The sequence below is a fragment of the Chanodichthys erythropterus genome, chromosome 3 (assembly GCF_024489055.1).
Source record: "Chanodichthys erythropterus isolate Z2021 chromosome 3, ASM2448905v1, whole genome shotgun sequence".
Taxonomy (NCBI): domain Eukaryota; kingdom Metazoa; phylum Chordata; class Actinopteri; order Cypriniformes; family Xenocyprididae; genus Chanodichthys; species Chanodichthys erythropterus.
This window is the reverse complement of record NC_090223.1, coordinates 44,774,976-44,801,071: the sequence shown is the minus strand read 5'-3', so window position 1 is coordinate 44,801,071 and position 26,096 is coordinate 44,774,976. Positions and strand designations below refer to the sequence as shown.

Sequence of the window (26,096 nt, the reverse complement as noted above, 5' to 3'; positions counted from 1 at the left end):
CGTCCTCGCGTCGAATTTTCCCTCGAAAAATTAGCCGAACAACGGTAAATGTGACCGCATCGTCAGACTGTCGTTTAGCAGTAACATTGTTGTTCTGGATGTTCATTTTGAGAGGGTTTCGACTGGAGAGGAGTTTTCGCTAGAGAGGCAGCAACAGGGAGTGTGCTGAGTTCAGAGATGGCATGAGTGATCCGTGTTCTACAAAAAAAACACATTAAAGGCACATCAGGGCAAAAACATGTGTCTGAAGTGGGCTAGATTAGAGGCCATTATCAGCTGTTTGCCAGGCAGCGATGCAGGGGGGTCCACAGCAGGACCCTGGGGGATTAAAGGCTCCCTGTGCGTGTGTCAGTGAAGGACCCCAAACATGCTCTGCTCTGAAGCGGTTGCTGCCACTGCCCCAGGGATTCTGCCAGACAGGGGGGAGGACAGTTTCGCATTTTCAGTCCCACAACAAAAACGTAAACACCTGCAATCACTTTAGCATTGCAGTCTGAGTTCTGTTCTCACACAAGGACTGTCTTTTGTGCACATAGTCGTTATGAAGCAACAGCACCATTTTGTTCCCTGTAGAACTGACATTTCTTTATAAGTCACACATGGTAATGATGTAACATTTGCATTTAGCAAGCTCCGCTAAAACCACTGACGTGCAGCACGTTTTTCATCACAGGTTTACCTACCATCACAAAATACACAACGATGAAGCTTTCACTAAATGCTAGCTTTGCAAACTGACACATTATGGAGATTAGACAAATGATACTACGGTTAAAGCCATAGTTGGATCAAAAATGAAAATTGCCATTGTTTACTCACCCTCATTGTCATTCCAAACCTGTATGACTTTGTTATATGGATCTGAGATGTTTAGCCGAATGTCTGCTGCTCTCTTTCATATAATGGAAGTGAATAGGGACCAGGGACTGTCACGCCTACAAAAAGACAAAAAAAGTGCCTTCGAAGCATCATCCATAAGTCTTCAGAAGTATATCTTATAAAGCCATATTATAGCTTTAAACAGACTGAAATGGTAACTGAATATTTAGCTTTACAGCTGTGGTCCTCATTTACTTTCAATATATGGAAAAGAGCAGCTTGGTGTTATTTTAGTTTTGACATGCTATTGAAGTATTTAATATTTTTCTTTATAGTATATAATTAGCTTTCCATGTTATATTATCAGTTTTCATTTTAATTTTATAATTTGTAATTTTTATTAGTTTTTGTGGTAACACTTCACAACAAGATTAAGTTTGTTTTACATTAGTTAACAGCGAAAAATACTTCTAAAGCATTTATTATTGTTAATCAATGTTGCATTTACTAATACATTATAAAGTTGTAATCTATTAATATTATTTAATAGGCCTGAGCTACCATGAAGTTTCATTTTAATTTGTTTTATTTTTAACTAACATTAACAAATATGAATAAATACTGACCCATATATTGCTCTTGTTAATTAGTATTAGTTAATGCATTAGCTGATGTTAACAAATGGGACCTTATTGTAAAGTGTTTCTTTTTTGCTTTTTATTTTAGTCATTTATGCACTTCAACTTAAATCAATGAAAATGTTGCCTCGGCTGCTAACTGAAATAAGTTTAAGTTTTTCATGCAGTATTTATATTTTATTTTAGCTTTCAATTACCGAAAATGATTTGTAATAGTTTTAGGCAAACACTGGCTTAGACATTCTGCTAAACATGTCCTTTTGTTTTCTATGGATGAAAGAAAGTCGTACAGGTGAGTAAATGACAATTGGTGTTTGTTTTTTGTATTTTTGAGGTGAATTATTTCTTTACGCAATCATCCACCATTGGACCATCAAGATGTTATGTAGAAGACAATGATTTCAAATATGGTGTTTTTTGGATATTGACACAGATTGTGTATTAAAATACCATTGTGCTTTTTTCCCTACAGAGATGGAGTCCCACCTTATAGGTATCGTAAACCGCATCGACGTGAGATACACGAAAGTGCCAAAGTTAATGGGCGAGTGCCACTACCTCATATTCCTGTGAGTATGCGTTGGATTCCCAGAACACCCTGTTGACTTTACAACATAGTGTGTGTGTGTGTGTGTGTGTGTGTGTGTGTGCACATGCATTTTTGTGATTTATGAGGACACAAATTTGTATAATGTCATTGGTATTACACTGGTATTACGATGTAAACATGAAATATGAGGACATTTCATGAGTCCTCATGATTTTTATAGCTTTAAAACATACTAAACAATGTTTAAAAATGTAAATGCAGAAAGTTTTCTGTAATGGGTAGGTTTAGGAGAAGGGGTAGAGTAGGGGAATAGAATGTACAGTTTGTACAGTATAAAAACCATTACGCCTATGGAATGTCCTCACTTTGATAGCAAAACAAACCTGTGTGTGTGTGTGTGTGTGTGTGTGTGTGTGTGTGTGTGTGTGTGTGTGTGCTCTCTACCTTTTTATTCCACTCCACTTCTTCCATCTCTCTCTCTCTCTCACCCCCACTCCTTCTTTTTATTTTGTTCTCTGTGCCTTGTCTCCGTCCATCATCTTCTGGTCTTTCCCTGTCATTCTTACTCTCTCTTTTCTTCCCCCTGCCTTGTCTCTCCCATCGCCCCTAAAATGAATGTGCATTCTTAAGATGCACAGCGGTGGCTGGGGAGCTTTGATCATGCGCCGGCGAATAGCTGATGGAGAGTGAGAGAGCGCGAGTGTGCTGTCTAAAGCGTTCCTGATGCTCTCGTCAGCTCTGCCTGCTCTGCCCCAGCAGATGTGAAGCCTCCCCCTCTGATGGCTCGGCTTTCCCACTGTACTGGCTCCAGCATAATTGGAGCCTCTGAGATAGAGCCCAATTTAACAGAGCAAACATACACTTCCCCTCACCGGGGCCTTTCACTCATCCTATAGAGACTGAAAGCTGTGGAGGCAGCGAAGACACTTCAGCTCATTCGTGCATGACTTACTGGAAACTCTTTACTGATTTTTCTGCATGCGCACCAATATCTGATTATCGAATGACAAGTTGCAGATGTACAAACTTTCTTAAAATGAGTTCACCTGATAAAGTAAGTTTTTGTCACCGTTTGTTCACCCTCATGTCGTTTCAAACCTGAATGACTGACTTTATTTCAATGAACACAAATGATGTTTAGCAGGATGTACATTAACAGTAGTATTTGTAAAATTACAGTGGGTTTGCTCCTCTGACGACTCCTCTGGCTCTCAGCCAATCACACTTGAGGACCAGAACTAACAGTTGTGTATATATATTAGGGATGTGCCCGAAGTGAATACTTTCGTAAAGTAAATGATGCATTCTACGGAGCCCCTAAAGGAACATAGTGATGGAAAAAAACATATTTCAAAGCTTTTGCGCTCTCTCACAATTACATAGTTGGGTAATTATATTGTATATTATTTGCGGCCATCAGTGAGCTGCTATAAATATGCGTGGTATTGAAATCGCTTTTGAATGCATGCTGCTTTTTTTACTTTCACTTTCCAATTTGCGATCACGTGTACTCTGTGTATAGAGAGCAGTGGTACTGACCACACATTTTACAAGATAAGATATTTGTCAGTGATGCTCAGGATCTGTTGTGCACCAAATCCTCTGCCACCGTCCTGTCAGACATCTCTGCTTAAGCTGCGGTCACACTAGACTTCAAGCATGCAAAATTATTTCAGACACTGCAACGGTCGTGATATGATGTCACGGTACTCTGTGCTGCATCTGTTTATTAAACATGAATTCAACATATAACAAATAGTACTATATGTAAAAATATACATTCTACTCGCCTTGATTGTACTGCAAAAATATCAGTATTTTAATTCAGCCAAGAGGTCACGCCGTGATGTATCGATCTTCTACTGGTCACACGTTTTCACGTAATGCGAATTCACATGTCAGAGCTCACCAAACTTGAACTTTGGAATGCAGTTTTGCGTTTCTGGTCCGATGAATTCGCATGCGTTTGAATGGAAGTCAATGGAACGAAAAGTGCAGTGTGACCACCTCTTTACTTTCTTCACGTGATAAGTGAAATCTGATGTACTGTAATCTAACCAACGACTGATGAAAGCCTAACTATGTCCCTTTAGGTGCTCTATAGAATGTGTTATTCATAGAGTTGTCAAAAGTACCGACTTCAGTACCTAGTCGGAACTCGAATTTTAAAAATGTGATGCTTTGAGCGCTGTTGTGCGGATTCGTAAACACCTCTGATTGGTCATTGTGTTCACGGCTCATCAGATATGTCTGTGATTGGCTTCAAAGATCAACGCTTCAAAAATGTTGTAAATAGTCATCAATGACGCTCTTCACCGAGCACTTACACAGATACACACGTTTTGGAAGCGGGAGCGTTTGAAAGCAGGCATCTGTTAGCGGACTGGTCTGCGATGGATGCTTGCTTTCAAACGCTCCCGCTTTCAAATTCAAAAGTCTATGGAAGTCACGTGCTTTCAGATGCTCCCGTGCGTTGATCATTGTAGCCAATCACAGACATATCTGATGAGTCGTGAACACAATGACCAATCAGAGGTGTTTACGAATCCACTCAACAGCGCTCAAAGCATCACATTTTTAAAATTTCATTACCGATTGGTACCGAAGTCGGTACTTTTGACAACTCTAGTTATTCGTTTTCCGTGCCTTTCTGAATTCAGATTTAGGCATTGGGCACATCCTTTATATATATATCTCCCAAACAATGGTAGTGTTTATTCAAATCACACAAATGATATTTAAGTGTGAAAAATGACAAATTTTTGCCTGTTCTTCAGTTAAGATTCATTGTATGAAAAAGAGCAGATTGAAAGAGTTGCCTAACATCTGCTTTCTTGTTCAGTGGATTTAAAGAACAGTATATGGATTTAGAACAACATTAAGTAAATGATAGAATTTTTATATTTTAGCTGAACCTTTGACCTTTAATTCTTATTGCTACATCTCAAGTTTTCTTGTGTTGTACGTTACATTCACACTATGTTTATGGTTCTAAACCTTTAACACTCTCTCGCTTATATATATTTTTTTTTTTCCCCTTTGGTTGCATTCTCCCGTTCTGTCTCTGTTAAGTTTAAAAGGCTCTCTCATATTCTGTAAGCGTGGTCTGCGGCAGGGAGGCAGTGTTAGTAACCAAAACGCCTTGTCAAGACTTGACAGATTCTGCAGTTCCACTGGGCATGTAACCGTGTGGGCTGTGGAGGAGACTGATGAATCTTAAGCAAACAGAAGGCCAGAACAAAGAAAGCTGAAACAGACTTTAGATCAGATTTGGCCCTGTAATCAAAATTTTAACGGCTCCTGTAAGGGTTTTGTTGGACCTTGTCCAGGCACTGCCTGCAACTATATTTCTTCATGTGTCCTCCCCCATCTCTCTCTCTTTCTCTTTCCAGACTTCTGGAATAATACATTTCCTGGATGTCTGTTGTTTGGAGTTTCATTGGTTTTAGAAGAGAAAATGGTACAATGCAGCTGTCCCCTGTGCCACATAATCTTCTCAGATGAAGAGAGATTATCTGATAGTCAGCTCTTTGTTATAAGTTTTGGGTTCATGTTCCAAGTGTAAGATGTGAAGGTGGATTGATTTTTGGAGTGTTTAACCTTTTCTCATGTTCGGTTGTATGTTTTCTGACTGCTTCCTCTTCCCTGTTTTTTTCCTCTGCTATGGTTTCAAATAGGGCCTAATTCTGGTAGGACATGGGATTATTGTGCTAGAGGAGGACTTGTGTAGTTCACTTAATACTTTACATTATTTTCAGTTTTAAAGTTCCCAAAATTATCCGAAGACGTGCATAGACTGTGAGGAATGTACATTTACCTTTAAAAGTAAACTAAACTTCAAAAGTTTGGAGTTAGTTAAAAATATTTTTATTATTATTAAAAATAATTTAATTGTATTTATATTTATGTTGATACTTTAAGCAAGAATGCACTAAATTCATAAAAAGTGAAAGTAAAGTGTTTCAATTGAGATTCATTTAAAATAAATACTGTTTTTTTTTTTTTTTTTTTTTTTTTTATATATAATTCATCAAAGAATCCTGAAAAAATCTATCATGGTTTGCACAAAAATATTAAGCAGCACATGTTTTCAAAATTATTTATAAGGATCACATGATACTGAAGACTGAAGTAATGGCTGCTGAAAATTCAGCTTTACAATAACTGGAATAATCTTTCACAATATTACTGTTTTTACTGTATTTTTGATCAAATAAATGCAGTCTTGGTGAGCAGAAGAGTATTTTCAAAAGCATTAAGAAATCTTACCGACCTCCAAACTTTTGAACTGTAGTGTATTAAAAAAAATAGTTTCTTTCCTTTACCTATAGTACAGAATTTAATTGTGGCCTTTCTTTTGGTGTTGTACTACATGTAATATCAGGTTAGATTATAAATAATGTTTTTTTTTACATTTAGATTTACATTTATTTACATTACGTTTGGTCGCAAGATGCGATCTTTAGATGTTATCCAAGTACGTTAAATCATACTCTTTGATTTAAAAAGGTTAGGATTTTCAGTAGTGAGGCACCGAATGGAAGTTTATTTAAATCACACCAGTTTGATTTTAGACACTAAACATTAAATATAAAATACTTTCTCTGTGACAACCACATTTAAAAAAAAAAAAAAAAAAAAATTTGACTTTTTTTTTTTTTTTTTTTTAATGAACTTTGACAATGCATGGAGGTGAGAATGTGATATGGCTAAGTGCGATCATCAAATCACGCCTGTTGTGATGTAATTATATAAATAAATAGTCTCACGCACTGTATGTTTCAGAATAAAGCCAAAGCACAGCACTGCTCATTTTCAGCCTTGATTCACAGTAAATGCTACTCTGCAAGTTCTGTTTGAGTCGATTATAATTTTCGCTAACCATATTCCCATCTTCCAAACCATCTTCTTTTTGTCTTTAGCTGATCACATTCCTGCAACCATTTGACCTGTTTTAATGGTCCTGTTTTCGACAAAAGTAATATCAATGGCATTGTATTGCACTAGCGAAGATGTATTATAGCTTGCTATCCTTTAAGTCCTTTTAAGCTGATGCTTTTACACTAAAACTGTAGTGTGTGTGTGTGTGTGTGTGTGTGTGTGTGTGTGTGTGTGTGTGTGTGTGTGTGTGTGTGTGTGTGTGTGTGTGTGGACAGAATCGGTGCATTAATTCTCAGTAGCACATTATCCAAATATGTCTTTGTCTGTCTAGTTCTTCTGCTTTCAATATTGTATTATATAGTAATATTGTCATGTGATATTGTTCTCTTCACATACCTGTGTAATCAGCAGCTGTAGTTTGTTTTTTAAAAGCATTATATTGAATGTGAATGGTGACCTTGAGTACCGACTCACATTGTCTTTTTCCCATCAGCGCACAAACCGGATGCCAAAGGATATTCACGTTGAGCCGGAGAAGTTTGCGGCGGAGCTGATCAGCAGGCTGGAGGGGGTGCTGAGGGAACGTGAGGCGCAAGAAAAACTGGAGGAGCGGCTCAAGAGGGTTCGACTGGTGAGCAGAGCATCCAAACATGCCAGGGAATCGTCACATCACTACTGTATTATTTTGAGCTATAGTAGATAGATCAAACACCTGAGTTCTGAACCGTTTCTCATCACGAGTGACACAGTCGGATGTGTTCTAAAGACTTCCTGTCTTATCAAGGGGACTCTGCTCATTTCTTTCGTCTTTCTGTTCAGTGTCAGTTGATTCACCTGCCGAGATTGAGCTACTTGCTAGTCTGCCTCAGTGTAATGACTTTGTTTGAAGTCAGCCGGGGCGTGAAGAAATGCTCGCGCACACCGCAAATGGGAATCTTTTTTCCGACTCAAAGCCAGGTGTTAAGTCTCAAGGCAGATTATTTATGTAGTTTGGCCTCCTGTAAGAGGAACTTCCGTCACAGAACAGTGACTTTGAGTTATTAAGAGCCGAAGGAGGAACGTCATTTGTCTCTTAATTGATATTCTCATCGGCACCTTGGCTTTCAGCAAACCTGATTTAAGTTTTCTGTACCTATCAGCTGAGCTGCTGTCTTCTATATACAGCTCTAGCTCTCTTTGGTCCACTGAGCAGGATGGACTCTGACATGTTTTTGCCAGCAACTGAGCCTTGACCAGTCTGAATAAACTCTAAAATCACCATTTTCAGTTTTTAGAGGTTGAATCGGCGCTTTGAAAGTTGGATGGTTTGCGCATTGCGGTAGAATTTGTCTTGTGTCTCCCACCTCGTCTCCTTTTTTTGGCATGATCTGTCAAAGATCATCCAAAGTGCTGACCTGCACAGCTGTTCAGTAAAAATAAAATTATGCATGAGCCAAATCCTCAGAATTCCTTATCTCCTTGGACTTCTACCTGGAGAGAGAATCAAAGCATTGCTGTGGCTTTGGTTTTATTGACTTTCTCCATTATGAAAATGAGAAGACAACCAAATGAAAAGGCGCATTTGATGAAGGAAATTTGATTGAAGTAAACTAGGGCTGTGCAATATGCGATACCTTGTTAAATAATGTGATATTCAATATGTGATACAATATTGCTTTGTGTAAAATCAATTTAAATTATATTTAAAAATTAAAAATTATAGAACCAATATGTTTCACATTCTTGCTGGGAAAAGAAATCATCACTACAACTTCTGAAAGTGTCAGATTTGTGACATTACTTTTTAAGTAATGCTAAAACACTGGTCAATGTCAATTTAACATCAATGTAAACAAATGAAGAAACTCTTTGAACGATGATATAGTTATATCAACCTAAATCTTAACATCGAGAACATCCAGGTAAACAAAAACACCTGAAACTAGGAGTGGACGATTAGTTGTATTTGTCATTTTTAATTTACCTTTGTTATTAAAAAATAAGAACTACAAACAATAGGACAAATTCTTACTTGAAATAGCAGTCAAGAAACAATACAGAAACTGAATGATCAAATGTAAATCTAAAGCACTGCATAGTTTTCACATGAATTAAATATACATTGATTCATAATAAAGCTTCAAACGTTATTCAGTCAAGAGCAGTGAGTGAACTTCTCTTTATCTTTTGTTGTTTGACAGACAGCAGCAGGTTTACTGTATTAGGCTACTGTTCCTTTAAAACCTAATGCATAGCCACAGATCCTACTGAAACGCATTAGATTTTTTTTTTCACAACTGATAACGTTCACTTAAGACTCTCAAGTCACCAAGACAGACATTTTGACATAACAGTGTGTGTATTTGACCATTTGAGTGCAATAAGGCGCAAAAGAGAACTGAAGGGATCGCAATGTTTTGTAGTAACCTACTTAAATCATTCATATATCGCATGCCGTTGTGATATGCATGTCGCGATATGTACATTTACAATATTTTGATAATTCTGATATATTGTGCAGCCCTAAAATAAACATAAAATGTACCTGTGTTGTTAACAGATTAAAGAGAATACATACGCTAATTTTTTTTTTACATTATGCTATTAAAGCTGCATTTTGATCAAATAAAACTGAAATATTGTGAAATATTCTGTAATATTGTGAATTTTACGATTTTTTAAATTATTATTAAATTAGTATTGCTTAAAATGGTTATACACGTACACAACTTAATTATATGGGGAAAACAGTCAGAAACAACTCAGTCAGAAGCTACAATATGTTGGATACTATTCAGATTAAATATATTCTATCCCGTAATTAGCCTGTAACAATGCAGAGTTTGTGGTGTGGAAACACAATTATAGTTTAATTACATTTAGGTCATGACTGTTTTCATAGACAAAACTACCATCTAAAAAACTCAAAGTAACAATACAGAATGTGACTAAAATGTAATTTAGTCACCAGACTATGACTGAAACTAAATTTTTCAAAAGACAATTCAGTGTTGTTTGCCAGTAAAATCAAAATCAGGGAAGGGTGGAACAAATCCTCAAGTAAAATATTAAGTGTTACTAAATTTTAAGGAAACAGACATGTCAAATTATTTATAATCTGATTTAGAGCGGTCCGTGGTTGTCCAGAAATATTTGTGCAATTTAAAATTAATATTAAAGTCTTGTTTTGAGCAATATGAGAATTCTCTCATGGCTCTTTTTCAGGTCATTGTGTGCTTTGAATGTGACTATAACAAATGCCTATCAATAGAAGTTTGAAAGTATGACATCTGCTGGTTTAAACACGTTACTGCACTGTGATTCTACAGCCTATTGTTTTCTGCAATAGAATTGCTCACCTGACACATATATATATATATATATATATATATATATATGACATAATTTTTCATTTTCTTTTTTTTACTGATCCAGTTCATACTAAACATCTGAGATTTTGAAAAAATCTTGTCATTATTGAATAATCTCTCTGTCCTGTAGGAAGAAGAAGGTGACGATGCAGACATTTCCACCGCCCCCTCCCTGGCCAATCACAGGATTCCCCCTGCGATCCACATGCAGCATTATGGCGGTCGCTACTCTGAAATGAGCTACAACGGGCTGCAGCTACGGGATGCACATGAGGAAAACCCAGAGAGCATCCTTGATGAGCATGTGCAGCGTGTCATGAAAACACCCGGCTGTCAATCTCCGGGCACGGGCCGCCATTCTCCAAAGTCCCGCTCCCCAGACGGGCTGCCCGCTGGCAAGATTCCCGGACTGATGATGCCGCTGTCTGGTGGCCAAGGCAAGCACCAGCCTCGGCTGGGTCCGAAGGGTGAGGCGGCGCACCTGCACCATCACAAACACATTCACCACACACACTATGCCACGGGGGGAAAGCCCAAAGAACAGGTGGAGGCGGAAGCTATGAAGATGCACGGGGGCTTAGCCTGGAATATGGAGCAACACCACTATGGATCCAAGTCACGCAACTATGCAGATGGAATGAGTGTCGGTCCCAACGGCATGGACCCCATGGGTTATGGGTATGTGTCTCAGTGGCTTTTATCAGATATATATACACTACCATTCAAAAGTTTGGTGTTGGTGAAGACTTTTTTAATGTTTCTGGAAAGTCCCTTTTGCTCACCAAGGCTGCATTTACTTGATCAAAACTACACTCAAAAACAGTAATATTGTAAAATATAATTTAAAATAACTGTTTTTTTTTTTTTTATTGGATATATTTAGGGGCCAAGCACCGAAGGTGCTTAGGCACCTATTGTTATTGTTGGCGTTCCGTACGCTTATTATTATTCTTCCGCTTCTTCTTCCGCTCTTGAAGTCTATGGCAGCCCATAGAACCGCTTGCGGGAAAGTTGTGAAATTTGGCACACAGTTAGAGGACAGTCTGACCTTTGTCCATAGCAAATTTGGAGTCTCTAACTCAATCCCTCTAGCGCCATCAGCTGTCCAAAGTTGCACTTATGTTTATGTTAATAACTTTTGAACCATAAGGGCTAGAAACAAAATTCTTTTTTCCTCTGATTCCTTGGGTCAAGACGAATCGATTGCACCATATGACGTCATTTTCCGTCATGAAAATTTTTCCGCCATTTTGAATTTTCTGAAAAACGTACTTTTTCGAACTCCTCCTAGGCCGTTACTCCAATTTTCACGAAAATTGAACCAGATCATCTTCAGACCATGCCGACAAAATGTTATGGAATTCAAGTTGATTTCTCAAACCGTTTTCGAAAAACACGCAAACGAATTGTACGTAGTGCTTGCGAAAATAGACATAAGGCTGTATCTCCGCAACGCTTTATCGTATTCAGACCAAACTTGGTAACTGTCATCACAAGCATGACCTGAGGCAACATGAAGCGTTTGGCGCAGCGCCACCTAGTGGTGCGGAGATATGAAAAATGTCTATTTTTACTTATAACTTCTGATGGGTTTGGCCAAAAATCATGAATTTGGTCTCGTTGGATTCGGGGAATCATGCCGAGTCGAATGATATCCAATTTTCCCATATTGGACATTTTGGCCGTCGGCCATTTTAAATTTGGTGCTAAAATGCTGTATTTTACGAACGCATTAGCGTATCGTTATGAAACTCGGTATGGGTCATCAGCACAATGCCCTGAAGGAGCATACCAAGTTTAGGACCAGCGCCACCTTGTGGTCAAAAGTTATAACAAAATTTACAAAAATGCTAATAACTTTTGACTATATTAACCGATTGTAATGAAACTGTTTTCAGTAGATTCCTTGGGTCATGCTGAGAACATAGATATCAAACTTTCCATAGTCAGCTGAACTTCCTGTCCGCCATATTGTTTTTCTTTAAAAACCTACTTTTTCGAACTCCTCCTAGACCGTTGCTCCGATTTTCACCAAAATCGAACCGTATCATCTTCAGACCATGCTGACAAAAAGTTATGGATTTCAAGTCGATAAGTCAAACCGTTTTCGTATACCAGAGCAACGAATTTGAGGCATGATGCAAAAATGACTCTTGAAGCTGTATCTCTGCAATGCTTTATCATATTCAGACCAAACTTGGTATGTGTCATCACAAGCATGACCTGAGGCATCATACAATGTTTCAGCACAGCGCCACCTACTGGAGTGGAGATATGAAAAATGGCTGTTTTTGCTTATAACTTCTGATGGGTTTGACCAAAATTCATAAATTTGGTATGGTTCATCAGGACAATGCCCTGAAGCAGCCTGAGAAGTTTCGGACCAGCACCACCTTGTGGTCAAAAGTTATAACAAAATTGACAAAAATGCTAATAACTTTTGATAATATCTACCGATTGTAATGAAACTGGTCTCAATAGATTCCTTGGGTCATGCTGAGAACATAGATATCAAATTTGCCATATTCAGCTGAACTTCCTGTCCGCCATATTGTTTTTCTTTAAAAAACCTACTTTTTCAAACTCCTCCTAGACCTTTGCTCCGATTTTCACCAAAATTGAACCGTATCATCTTCAGACCATGCCGACAAAAAGTTATGGATTTCAAGTTGATAAGTCAAACCGTTTTCGTATACCGGAGCAAAGAATTTGAGAGATGATGCAAAAATTACTCTTGAAGCTGTATCTCTACAATGCTTTGACATATTCAGACCAAACTTGGTACGTGTCATCACAAGCATGACCTGATGCATCATACAGTGTTTCGGCGCAGCGCCACCTACTGGAGTGGAGATATGAAAAATGGCTATTTTTGCTTATAACTTCTGATGGGTTTGACCAAAATTCATTAATTTGGTATGGGTCATCAGGACAATGCCCTGAAGCAGCCTGAGAAGTTTCGGACCAGCGCCACCTCGTGCTCAAAAGTTATAACAAACTTGACAAAAATGCTAATATCTTTTTTTTCTAATTGCTCACTGCTGCTGTTGGTCTGATGCTCACGGCCATGTTGGCTGGCTTCTTGTGCCGTTTTTGTGCTTGGCCCCGTAATTGCTGCTTGCAGCTATATTTTAAAATGTAATTTATTCCTGTGAACAAAGCTGTGTTTTCAGCATCAATACTCCATTTTTCAGTGTCACATGATCCTTCAGAAATCATTGTAATAAAATGATTTGATGCTCAAGAAATATTTCTTATGTTCAATGTTCAAAACGAGGGTTCTGCTTAATGTATTTTTGGGAATCTTGATACTTTTTTCAGGATACTTTGATGAATAGGAAGTTCAAAAGTACAGCATTTATTTGAAATGGAATTTTTTTGTAATATTATTAATGTCTTTACTTTTATTCAGCAAGGATTGAAGTGAACAAAAGGGACAGTATTTATTAAAAAAAAAATCTTGCTGCCCCCAAACTTTTGAATTATGGTGTATTTTGGAAATGTATCTAGTGAAGCCATTTATCTCAACAGCTTCAGTGATTTTGATGTTCTTGTGTCTCACTGTAGCAGTAAAGGCAGCACGATGTCAAAGCGGCCGGTCAGAAAAGGAGAAGATGGTCGAACCTTTGAGATGCGAGAACCCTTGCCCACTGATGATCTGGAGAGGAACCAGAAGATACTGCAGTGGATGATGGAGGGTGAGAAGGAAGCTGGGCGCTATAAGAGGAGCCCTTACGGGTGAGAAACCATCTTCATTATTGATTAATGTTTTACATTCTCTAGATTTATACACTATGAAAGGTTGACCACTGACCATCTTTTCAGATAGTTGTGTTAGAAATGATGCAAAATTGTAACATACCACTGTTTTTTGATGGGAATCATGTAAAAGCTCTTTTGATCTTGCTTGTTCCTTAGCAGCATCTCCGGCTCCAAGAAAGCTCAGAGTCACGAGGTGTCGAGGCCAAGTTCGGTGGAACGGCCGGGGGCTGTGCACCCTTGGGTGACCGCTCAGCTCCGCAATAACGTGCAGCCCTCCCATCCCTTCATCCAGGACCCAACCATGCCCCCCAACCCAGCCCCCAACCCTCTCACACAGCTGGAAGAGGCGCGCAGGCGGCTTGAGGAAGAGAGGAGGAAGTCTGGAACGCTGCAGGCCAAGCAGAGGTGAGGGGACACATTCATGGAAGATCATAATTCATATAGGAAACACGGTGGCCTGATTTGTTAATGCATGAAAATAATCACATGTAATTTGCCTTTGGGTCAGTGACACTATTTTCAAAAATCAAAAGCACTTAATAAACTTTGTTTTTAGTTTCTGAATTTAAAATTAATTTTGATATTTTTGGGGGGAGCATAACATCAAAAATGTCAGCGTGAAACTTTAGACATGGACTTTGAACAAATACTAAGTCTAAAGTTTGTAAAGTGTTTTTTTTTTTTTTTTCCTGTTTAAATCTTAAATTGTTTTAGATTTGTTAAAATTAGTGCTGTCAATCGATTAAAATAACTATATTAATCATTTTTTCTGATTAATTGCAAGTTATTTTTTTAATATATTTTATAATGTAATTTCACAGTTAACTCGAAATTAATGTAGAAACAGCAAAGACAGTGTTTTAAATATTTGTTTAATGGCATCTTTTTATGAATGAAGGCCAGTATCACTGATATTAGTGCATTTACTGATGTCTTGATGAAAAAGATCCTCCCCCATATTTTAAAAATGAATTATAGACATTTAACATTAGTGTAATTGAAAGCGATCAAATTTTTAACATGAATTAGTCTTCAAAAATATGAAAACTTTACATTTAAGTGAACTTAAAGCAATCCTCACAAAATAAGTCATATTTATCTGTGCCTTTCCTACCTAACAGATAGGAAATATACAGAAATTGAATAAAGTTATCAAACAGTCTGCAATGCATAATTTATAGCCTAAATTGAATATAGATTAATCCTCATTAAAGCTACAAAATTCTTTAGTCAAGAGCAATGAGTAATTTTCTGTTTCCTTTATTGTTTGATTATCTTTAATGACAGACAGCATTGGCTGCTGTCGCTTTAAGATCTGCCACTGCTGCACTTGACACGGATCTCACACGCATCCCACTTTATCACATCTCTGTACTTTCGTTTAAGACTTTATTTAACTCATTCAAGGCTACTCTTAAAAGGATACTTGACAAAAGGACACTTTTGGCATTATTGTGTTCAATCGCAAAAGGGAACTCGATTCTGGCTGCGCATTCTCTTTTGGCGAGTTTAAATTGTTTAAAAGCATTTGCATGAATAAGAGCGTGATCATATATTGTAACGCTAGTCAAAGGATGACTAGAAAAAAAACGAATGCTGCGTTAATTGCATTAAATATTTTTAATGCGTTAAACTGGAAAAAAATTAATCGCATGCGTTAACGTTGACAGCACAACTTTGACATAAATAGACCCCTTAAATGTTTGTAAACATTGCACCGTTTCCTGGTGGGCGGGGCTTAGCTGGAGGCAAAAAGAGACGCTGGACTCTGTTGACAAGCGTAAGCTAGCATGTTTTAGGAGGGATTTATTAAACATAGATGCAGAAGAAGGTTCAGAACTGTCCGAATATGTACAGTCACTGACTCTGCGGGACCGTGACAGTTATTTTTGTAAATTAACTTAAGTTTTGGATATTTCCTAGACAACATATGAATTACTTTCGGGTGGTTCGGGGACTTTTGTCAAGTCTTATTGTCTAATGTAACCTAATGCTGGGCTAACTATGATTATGGCTAGCAATGTGGATTATTTTAAGAGACCATTCAGAGGATGGCACACACATCTATCGCTGTATGTTTGTTTAAAATTTAAGCTAGCTTGTGTGCTGAAAGTTGGCAACTTTTCACCTATAAAACAGAAACTTGCTGATTTGTACTGATAAAACCAACACACCATTACATATGCATCGATTATTTTACCTGATATGAAGTGTGCACTGCAAACACGAGTATTATTTATGATCGTCTCGATCCAGTCTGTACGCCGTATTGCATTCAACCACAATTATCTTTTTGATTTCTGTGAAGGAATGTCTGCCGGGATCTGGTAAAACTTTAGTTTTGAACCAAAAGTCCTGTTCCTTCTATTCTGGCAGCCAAAAACACAACAAGAGAGACATTTTAAAGTCAAAACCTCAAACTTTTAGCGCGCCCGCTATTAGTTCTTATTTATGTTTTGCCTCCAGCTAGGGCGGTGACGTCACAGTGACGTAGGCGATTAAGGGGTCTATATTTAAAGAAAAACACCAACTCAAACTTGCGGTTAGACCAATGTCCTGAAACAAGCAAGGAAAAACAAAACAGGAAATGTCATAGAAAGGACCCCTTTAAACCCTCATGACATGTGTCAAGGCCAGTGACAAGCCGAAGCTCACCCCGTCCGGTCATGTGGTGTGACTCCTCAACTTTCTGCCTTCCTAACTTTTTATTGAAAATAATGATAGTTAGATTTGCATGTATTCGAGGTGTAAGGAAAAAAATGTTAGGTTTCTCTTGCTGATTCCACCACTTGACATGTTTAGAGTCATTAACTATTTTTTTACTTAAAATGTTCCTTTCTATTGGATGTCTGTCAGTGACCCATCTATTACCCATAATGCACAATGCAGGGCTGCCTCCTCTTCCCCGCCCTCCTATTAGTCGACATGTTCCCGCACACATTGTGTCTGGCTGAGGTTGAATGCGTGTAATGAGGCGATGTGAGCCTGCAACCGCAGCTGGTGTGTCTAACTTGGGGTTGTTCCTCAGGTATGTGATGGAGGTGATCCAGAGGGGTCGCACCGCTGTCAGGCCCGCTCTTTTTCCCACGCTCAGTGTGGTGCCTGCCGTCTCCGACACGGAGCTCTCCGAGTCAGAGTATGTTCCTGATACTTCTTCATAGAGCGTAGCCCTTCCTTTCACCATCCCATGCTACCGATACATGCACCTGCATGTGTTTGTCAGGGCTGTGCCTTCATGTAGTTCACTAACGCTTCTGTGTGTAGCTTTTGACAGTATAATATAGACTGACCAGTCTTAGCACATAGTTCCTCGCTGATTTGATTGCAGTGAAGTGTTGCTCTGGTGTATTAACCACTGATCAGCTGTAGGAGAGCGAGGGGATGTGGATGTGCGCCTGCTGCTAATGCAGATATGCAGTTTAGTGACATCAAAGCTTTAGTGTGGATGAGATGAAAGCGGCACAACAGTGCCAATTTTTTTTTTTTTTTTTTTTTTTTCTGAGAAACATTTGTCAGACATCTGGAATTCGTTTTACTTGGCAACAGTAAACCAGTCCTCTGCTGCCCACCAGCACTCGTGCCCACTTCAAACCCAGCAGAGTACATACAAGAACCTTTCAAATACTGCTCTGCTCCAGACATAATTTCGGGACATCATATTTCTCATTTTGTTGTTATAAAAGCAAAACACACCATTTTATCTCATCTTATTATGGAATAAATGCTGTGGTTTGTTTTTCAAGTGCCTTTCGGTTCATTTGCAGGCATAAGAATATGAAGAAGCAGCCCTGTGAGAACATCACCGTGGCCTATTACTTCTGTGGAGAGCCCATCCCGTACAGGACGTCCGTCAAAGGGAGGATCGTCACACTGGGACAGTTCAAGGAGCTGCTTACCAAGAAAGGGAGCTACAGGTAAATCTTCTGCACTGTTTTTTTTTTTTTTTGTTCTTGGCATCAGTTGGTATTGGAGGACTGTCTGTAGCGTTTAGTTTAGATGATCAAGGGATAGTTCACCCAAAAATGAAGATTCTGTCATTTACTCACCCTCATGTTGTTCCAAACTTACAAAAAGGACTGAAGCTTTCAAGCTTTCAAAAATAGCAGCATAAAAGTATTATAGAACTGGTTCATACAACCTGCACATTTTATTTTTAAGTCTCTCTCTCTTTTCCTTTTTTTTAAAGTAATTAATACTTTTATTCAGCAAGGACGCATCAAATTGGTCAAAAGTGACAGGAAATATATTTATAATGTCAAAAGATTTCTTTCAAATAAATGCTGTTCTTTTGAACTTTCTATTAATCAAATCTTGAGAAAATGTATCAGTGTTGTTTCTACAACAATTTTAAGCAGCACAACTAAATCATCAAATCATCATATTAGAATGATTTCTGAAGGATCATGTGACAGTGAAGACTGGAGTAATGATGCTGAAAATTCAGCTTTGATCACAGGAATAAATGACATTTTAAAATATATTCCAATAATAAAAATAATTTTCTATAGCACCCTTAAAAGAGCTTCTCAAAGTGCTTTACAGCATAAGAAAATACAGGTTAAGTAATGGACAAAATAAATCAAACAAAAAGCCATAGGTGGATTAAAATAAACAAGAAACCAGCAATGATTACGACAATCAACAAGAAGCTAGGTTCTGGTCCCACATCCTGGGAGCAACTATAGAAAAAAGCTCTATCACCTAATGGAACATAACCATGTTTGATGGACAACCAACAAACCCTGCTGAGAAGACCAAAGACTTCAGTTTCTAAATATAAGGTGTTAAATTCAACTCTGTACTTAAAGGGTTGGTTCACCCAAAAATGAAAATTCTGTCATTAATTACTCACCCTCATGTCGCTCCTCATGCGTAAGACCTTCGTTCATCTTCAGAACACAATTTAAGATATTTTTGAAGAAATCTGATGGCTCAGTGAGTTCTGCATTGACAGCAAGATAATTAACACTTTCAATGCCCAGAAAGCTACTGAAGACATATTTAAAACAGTTCATGTGACTACAGTGGTTTAACCTTAATGTTATGAAGGGACAAGAATACTTTTTGTGCACCAAAAAATGAAAATAACAACTTTATTCAACAATATCTTGTGATGGGCGATTTCAAAACACTGCTTCATGAAGCTTCAAAGCTTTACGAATGTTTTTTCGAATCGGTGGTTCAGAGGGTGAATCAAAACTTCCATTATCAAACTTCACGCCCCCCAGTGGTGAACAACTGAAATTTTGAAACACTTATGATGTAACAAAGCCTCGTTTACTGAAATCACGCAAATTTGGCAGTTTGATACATGCTCCGAACCACTGATTCAAAACAAAAGATTTGTAAAACTTTGAAGCTTCATGAAGCAGTGTTTTGAAATCGGCCATCCCTAGATATTGTTGAATAAAGTCACTGTTTTGTTATTTTGGTGCACAAAAAGTATTCTTGTCACTTCATAACATTAATGTTGAACCACTGTAGTCACATGAACTGTTTTAAATATGTCTTCAGTAGCTTTCTGGGCACTGAAAGTGTTAATTAACTTGCTGGCAATGCAAGCCTCACTGAGCCATCGGATTTTATGAAAAATATCTTGATTTGTGTTCTGAAGATAATGAAGGTCTTGCTGGTGTGGAACAACATGAGGGTGAGTTATTAATGACTGAATTTTCATTTTTGGGTGAACTAACCCTTTAACTGGTAGCCAGTGTAGTGACTTCAAAGCGTCACTATATGACTAAAGTTACAGTACATTCAAAATTCAAAACTAGAGATTATATAAAGTATTCTTAGAAACACCAACAAGAAGCGCATTACAGTAATCAATGAGAGAGAAAACAAATATGTTAAATAACTTTTCTGCAACTGAAAGGGATAGCATGGGGTGCAATTTTGCATTATCTCTGTAATAGAAATCAGTTATGAGGGTGAGTAATTATGACGCTTTTTTTTTTTTTTTTCATATTTGAATGAACTGTTTCTTAAACTCATTTCCAATATAAAATGGCTATATATATATATATATATATAATATAATATATAATATATATATATATATAATATAATATATAATATATAATATTAGTAGTGGCCAAAGTATGACCAGTGTAGGAAAACTGACATTTTCACCCTTCATTCAAACATTATTAACAATTATAATTTAAAAACTTTAACAAATTTTGTGTGGTTGTGCTTCAAGTCAATTGTTTAATTTGTGATAACGCAATAAAACATAAATTGTGCGGACATAATTTTTGGCTAGGCTGTCATACAAAAATGATAAACGCATGCAAAAACGAGAGAACCAACCAAATATTAACCGATAGTTGTCGTCAATGTATGATTTTCCTGTTAACATTGTTTTTTTTTTTTGTTTTTTTTTTTTGTATAGTAAAATAAAATGTTAACCCTTTACAATAAGGTCTCATTTGTTAACATTAATGTATTAACTAACATGAACTAACCATAAGCAATACATTTGAGTATTTATTAATCTTTGTTAATGTTAGTGAATAAAAATACAGCAGTTCATTGTTAGTTCATTCAGTGCATTAAATAATGTTAACAAATACAGCTTTTGATTTTAGTTGTGTTTTAGTAAAAGTTGACATTAACAAAGATTAATAAATGTCGTAGAAGTGCAGTTCGTTATTAGTTCATGGTAACTAATGTAGTTAACTAATGAAACCTTGTTTAAGATATATAAAATATTTTCCTCATGTTGATGGCTTAATCAGTCTTGTTGGGTCCTAAACAAATCCCCCCTCTGGATATCACTTTTATCCACTACTGTTATACAATGATGTATACTTTGAGATATATATGTATATATGGTCTTCAGTGACCATAGTTAACCATCACTATCTCTCACCACACCTCAGGTATTATTTCAAGAAAGTGAGTGACGAGTTCGACTGCGGAGTGGTGTTCGAGGAGGTACGTGAAGACGACGCCATCCTGCCCATCTTCGAGGAGAAGATCATCGGGAAAGTCGAGAAGATCGACTGAGACTGGGAGGAAGGGAGAAGAGGAGAGAGGGAATCTGGCTGCAGAGTAGCAGCAGCAGCAGCAGCATGTGGAAAAGGAGAGGGAGCGGCGAGCAGGTGCTGAGATTGGTACAGCATACGTGGACGTGCGGGAGAGCGAGAGGTGCAGAACAGGGAAGGTTGCTGTGGAAAGTACACTATTTACTCCGAGGCTTCTACCTCTGCACAATGACTTTTAAAGTCAAGTCAAACAGCTGCTCAGTGCTCAAAATCACTGCGTTGTGCACGGAGAGCCCTTGGACTCACAGAGACGAAAGCGTGAGGCAGCGTCCTCTCACTTTTGCTATATTTCTAACTCTGAAAAATGTAATGTAGCAATGTAAAGTTAGCCTAGAAAAAAGTACTATGAGAATATGTTTACTAAAGCTGCATATTTTTGATATGACGTATCAGAAGGAACATATCCTTTCTAATTTAACAACTCTTGTAATTTTATATGTACTGGTACCAGATATGTACAGACTGTCTGTTTAAAAGGAAAAAGAGAAAGTTTTATATCTATTTAAATATTTAAAAAAAGGAAAAAAAAGAGAAATCGGTTTAACCCATATCAAAGCTGCGGCATCAACCTGACCCGAAACGGTGGTAGTTTTCACAAAGCTGCGGTTACGGAGGAGCGGAAATCATAACCCACGCTTTACCAAGTGCTTTTAACTCATAAAACCGGTTTGTAGTCAGTCCACATCGGAGAGGGGGGAGTCAGCCGGCGCTGCACTTTTTTCACTGCATTATGCATTGATGTCAAAGGAGAATCGCTTCGAGCGAAAGTCCTATACGACGATGCCTTCACGTTGCTCTGTGTCTTTCGGTGATGTCATGACATGCATAATGCATAATCCCTCCCCTCTTCACGCACAGCATGATATGAGGGCAAAGGATGAATGTCCCGACATTTTTGAGTGGAACAACTATAGGTCTGTAGTTTATATCCAAAATCTGTAAGGTTGCTTTCCAGGTGCTCGCGTGTGTAAAGATCCACAGCGGCGCTGACTGACGCCTGTTTGTGAGCAGGAGAATGTGAGACTTTTGGAAGAGGACACCACGTTCCGGTCGTCCTGGGGTCCATCGTCTACCGAGTGCCATTGGACAATATAATGATCATGTTTACACTTACCTTAATGTATTACAGAACAAGAAACAGATAGAGAATTGTAGCCTTTTAGTTTAACACGGCTAAATGTGGTGCCTGGCCAGAATGGTTTTAAAAAATGTAGTTTTAGCCTAACGTGGTCTGCCTTGTTGAGATCATGAAACACCAAAGAGAACAATCTATCACAGGAGCTGATTTAAAATCCATTTGCGTTGTTTCAGCAACAAAAATGAAGCTCCTCCAGAGAGTTTTCAGGCTGTGTGTTGTAACGAAACACTGAGAGGTGTACCAGCCGCTAGGGAAGGCCTGGCGAGACCAAGCCAGACGTGGTGCTGTAACGTTAGAACGCTTTTTTGTTCTTCTAGCATCCCATCTTAATGCTAGTTTTTAAATTTTAAATTCCCGGTGTAGATTTAAGTTGCCATTGTCGTCAATGTTTTTTCATGTTTTTTTTTTTTCTTTTTTCCTCCATTCAATTATTTTAGTTCTCCATCCACTTGAACAGTATGGGTACTTGATGCAAAATATGGAACATTTCTCATGTTTGTTTTTGACTCATTTTAATTACGGTGTAATTATCAACTGGGATGTAAAGAGTTAACTACTGTGTATAGCCTGGATGTGAGCTCCTCTCACTGAATGATGGATGACCTGTACATAGACATCACAGAGTGCCTTTCTGACCATTCTCATCTCTGATCCACTGTCTGCTCTCCTCACTCCATGTGTCCAGTACCAGGGACTTGCATTATGTTTTTAAGTTTCTTAAGAACTTTTTTGTTGTTGTTAGTTTCCTATGCGAAGAGCATCAACACACTTTAAGTCTTTCTATGTAAATATGTACATTTTTTTTTTTTTTAATGTGTCTTCAACTACAACCAGCAACCCAATTTGGATATTTAGTGCCCTGGTTCTGCTTAAGTGTGCCGAGTTGTACAGTTATCATTTTATGGTACTTTGGACAATAAAGATATGTAATAAAAGAATTGTGTAGTTCTCTTGTTCATTTTTGTACGAATTTCGGTATAAATTATATATTTATACGTGTTTGTAATTATTTGGGTTGTTTTCTCCATGCTTGTTGACTTTCTGCAATAATTTGAAGTTTATTACTTCCTAATTTTGTTTGACAAAGATTAAACAGATGATGGCGCTCTTGTTTCCTAGCAACAGTTCCCTGAGCTTTGCCAGTATCTCATTGCAGCCGATGGCTAAGGTGCCACAAAAACACTGAATTATGACACATTATATAAAAGAAACTATTAAAAACATCTAAAATCTGCAATAGTGGGGGGATGAGATAAATTAACATCAATTATTGACACTTTGAATTAATAAAATAAGCGTTCAAGACTTTTTGTCTTAGCCCGCTTCACACCGGTACGTTTATAGGCTAATAAGGATTTATAATTTGAGCAGTCGGGTCGGATTTCGCGGGAAATGTCAGTTTCCGTCAAAACTGTAATAAAAGAAAAAGCCATGTGCGGTGTGTCAGTTCTGACAGCATACCCCCAACTGAGAAACATTATTAACACAATGAAAAAGGTCAACCATCTCCGTTGCTAAAAGAAAGAAAGAGCTTAAAAGCAAATTGGACAATTGACAGCCCGTAGTACAACTCGTATCAATACTGGACTGCATTTCAGAGATGGTGACAACTCCGGGACTCCAGAGGATTTGAAACCGACCCAGAGATGGCGTTATTCGCTCAGATAAAATGATCGCCTACTAGCACGCTAAGCCAGACAATGTTCCTCCGCGAGTGACTTGCTGTTTCAGAATATATTAGGTGGAATGAGGACTGTGTGTGGCGATACCAAAGCAAGCATTCATGCATATTTCTTGTGGCTTTATAGACTAGCAAAACACTTCCATAAAGTACCTCAAAGTAGGCTAATAATCTGTCTACAAATAATTAAAATAACAAAACGTCAACATCCAGGGCAGGAAGTCAAGACACTATATTAATCACATCGACAAATTTGTCATTGAGCTTGTAAGAGCCTAACATTACTGAGAAGACAATATTTTTTTACTAATATTATGTAGGCTATTGGATGATATAGCTATAAATTACAAGTTTCCAGTAATAAATTACAAGTTAGTAATGTTTTTTTTCTAAGGCACATTTATAAAAACTACTTAAATATCCTTATTGAACTAATCCTGGCTTAATATAAACCCTGTCTGTGAAACCAGACCCTATAGTTTTGTAGTCAAGACCAAGCACTCCTCAAATTCATCTGAAAGATCCACATTTAACGCCTATTAAACATTTTTTTTTTTTTTTTTTTTTAAACAAACAAAAAAAAATTATAGAAAGATGTGTTTTCTTGGGCTGTCAATGCTTTTTCTCATGCCACCCCGCACAGCTTTAAAGGGTTCACCCAAAAATAAAATAACTTCTGTCATTAATTACTCACGCTCATGTCGTTCCACACCCGTAAGACCTTCGTTCATCTTTAGAACACAAATTAAGATGTTTTTGATGAAATCCAAGGGTTCTGAAGCACACATAGGCAGCAGTCTTTTGAGTATTTTCGTCACTTCATAAAGTTTGAACTATTGTAGTCACATGGACTATTTTAACAATGTTTTTAATACTTTTCTGGACCTCAAAAGGTGTAATGACGTTGCTGCCTTCAGTGTGTGCTTCAGAAACCCTTGGATTTCATCAAATAAAAATATCTTAATTTGTGTTCTGAAAATAAACGAAGACATGAGGGTGAGTACTTGACAGAAATTTCATTTTTGGGTGAACTAACCCTTTAATGTTAATTTTTGTCTACTTTAACTTCAAATTCAGCATGAAATGGAAGTTGCAATAGTCTTTTCTTTCCCTACTGTGGTGTATATCAGTGTAAATCATTTTTTCTGAACAAGAAAACAGGATGGGACTTGATTTTGTCCATGAGGAATTGATTGGATGGTTGTAGTTTGCTATTGGTCGATCTCAGTGACAGTTTGTCCCACACTTGCACCGATGAACATCATCAGAGAAGAAAAGAGATGTCACTGCGAGAGGGAGAAATTGTTCTGATTAAAGATTACGAGCACACATGAATTAAACAAAAAATAAATATGTGCATGGATAAATAATTTTTTATAAATACTGCAATAGCCTATTCCAAAAACAGAATTGTCCATTTTGATTTCATGGTGACTTAAAAACAAAACAACCCTATTTTGTCTTTGATGTATGTGAATGTAAGTAGTAGGAACAGTCTTTGTGGACATCCAGTAGGTCCAGGCGCTGTAGGGACTCTGAGTGCTTTGACGGGAGGCTTTCTTTTGTAGACGGCACTTCTGAGACTTAATGGGTTTTTAAAGAGGTCCTTGGGAAAAACAGCCACAAAAATGCATAGCTTGATGTGACTCTTTTTGACTTGAGCATGTCATAATTGCTATAGCATGAGAAAAATGATTTGATTGGTTGCTGCTTCCATTGAAAAGGAACAAAAATGCATATTTAATTTAATGATTGGGCCCTAACATATGTTGAAGTCTTTGCTTCTTTGAAAGGCTGCGGGTGCTGCTACGTTACATGTTTTCTTCAGTACCTTGAGGATGCTAGTTGATTAAGGTCACTCTCCCGTATTGGACTTGCAATTAATTCTGGAACACTGTGCTGAGCTCAGGTTACGAAAACTGAGCTGCTTAATTGAAAAGGAAAGATCATTAGGGTGTTCTGCCGCAGTGTCCTAGAAGGACCGAATAAAAACAAAAAGACTTTCATTAGCAGGTGGTACATCTCCAGGATATACATATGCACAGTGTTTTTCTCAACTGGCCCCTGTGCCCTCTGTGATCAAAGCTGTTGGGTAAATGTTTGATGTATGGCCCTCACTCATCAAATACGGATCTGACGCTGCGGTTCACACTTCTGATTAAAGCTGGATCGGATCAGACCACCTGCACCTCTTCCAGTCTCACCGGGCCTGTCTCGGCTTCATCAGT

General features: G+C 37.8%; 1 protein-coding gene across 4 annotated transcripts in view; it reads left to right on the top strand.

The window, feature by feature from the left end:
• The window catches only part of axin1 (axin 1), a 44,667-nt gene extending 21,571 nt beyond the window's left edge, over nt 1-23,096 (top strand). For 3 of the 4 annotated variants that reach the window (XM_067382467.1, XM_067382465.1, XM_067382466.1), the window contains exons 4-11: nt 1,930-2,026; nt 7,382-7,519; nt 10,369-10,916; nt 13,806-13,976; nt 14,157-14,405; nt 17,029-17,136; nt 17,765-17,914; nt 20,885-23,096. In XM_067382467.1, coding sequence (XP_067238568.1) covers nt 1,930-2,026; nt 7,382-7,519; nt 10,369-10,916; nt 13,806-13,976; nt 14,157-14,405; nt 17,029-17,136; nt 17,765-17,914; nt 20,885-21,011 — 1,588 coding nt within the window. In that variant the 3' untranslated portion in view covers nt 21,012-23,096. The remainder of the gene's footprint in view (nt 1-1,929; nt 2,027-7,381; nt 7,520-10,368; nt 10,917-13,805; nt 13,977-14,156; nt 14,406-17,028; nt 17,137-17,764; nt 17,915-20,884) is intronic. The other variant, XM_067382469.1, reaches the window with a different exon arrangement.
• Nucleotides 23,097-26,096: the final 3,000 nt, after the last annotated feature.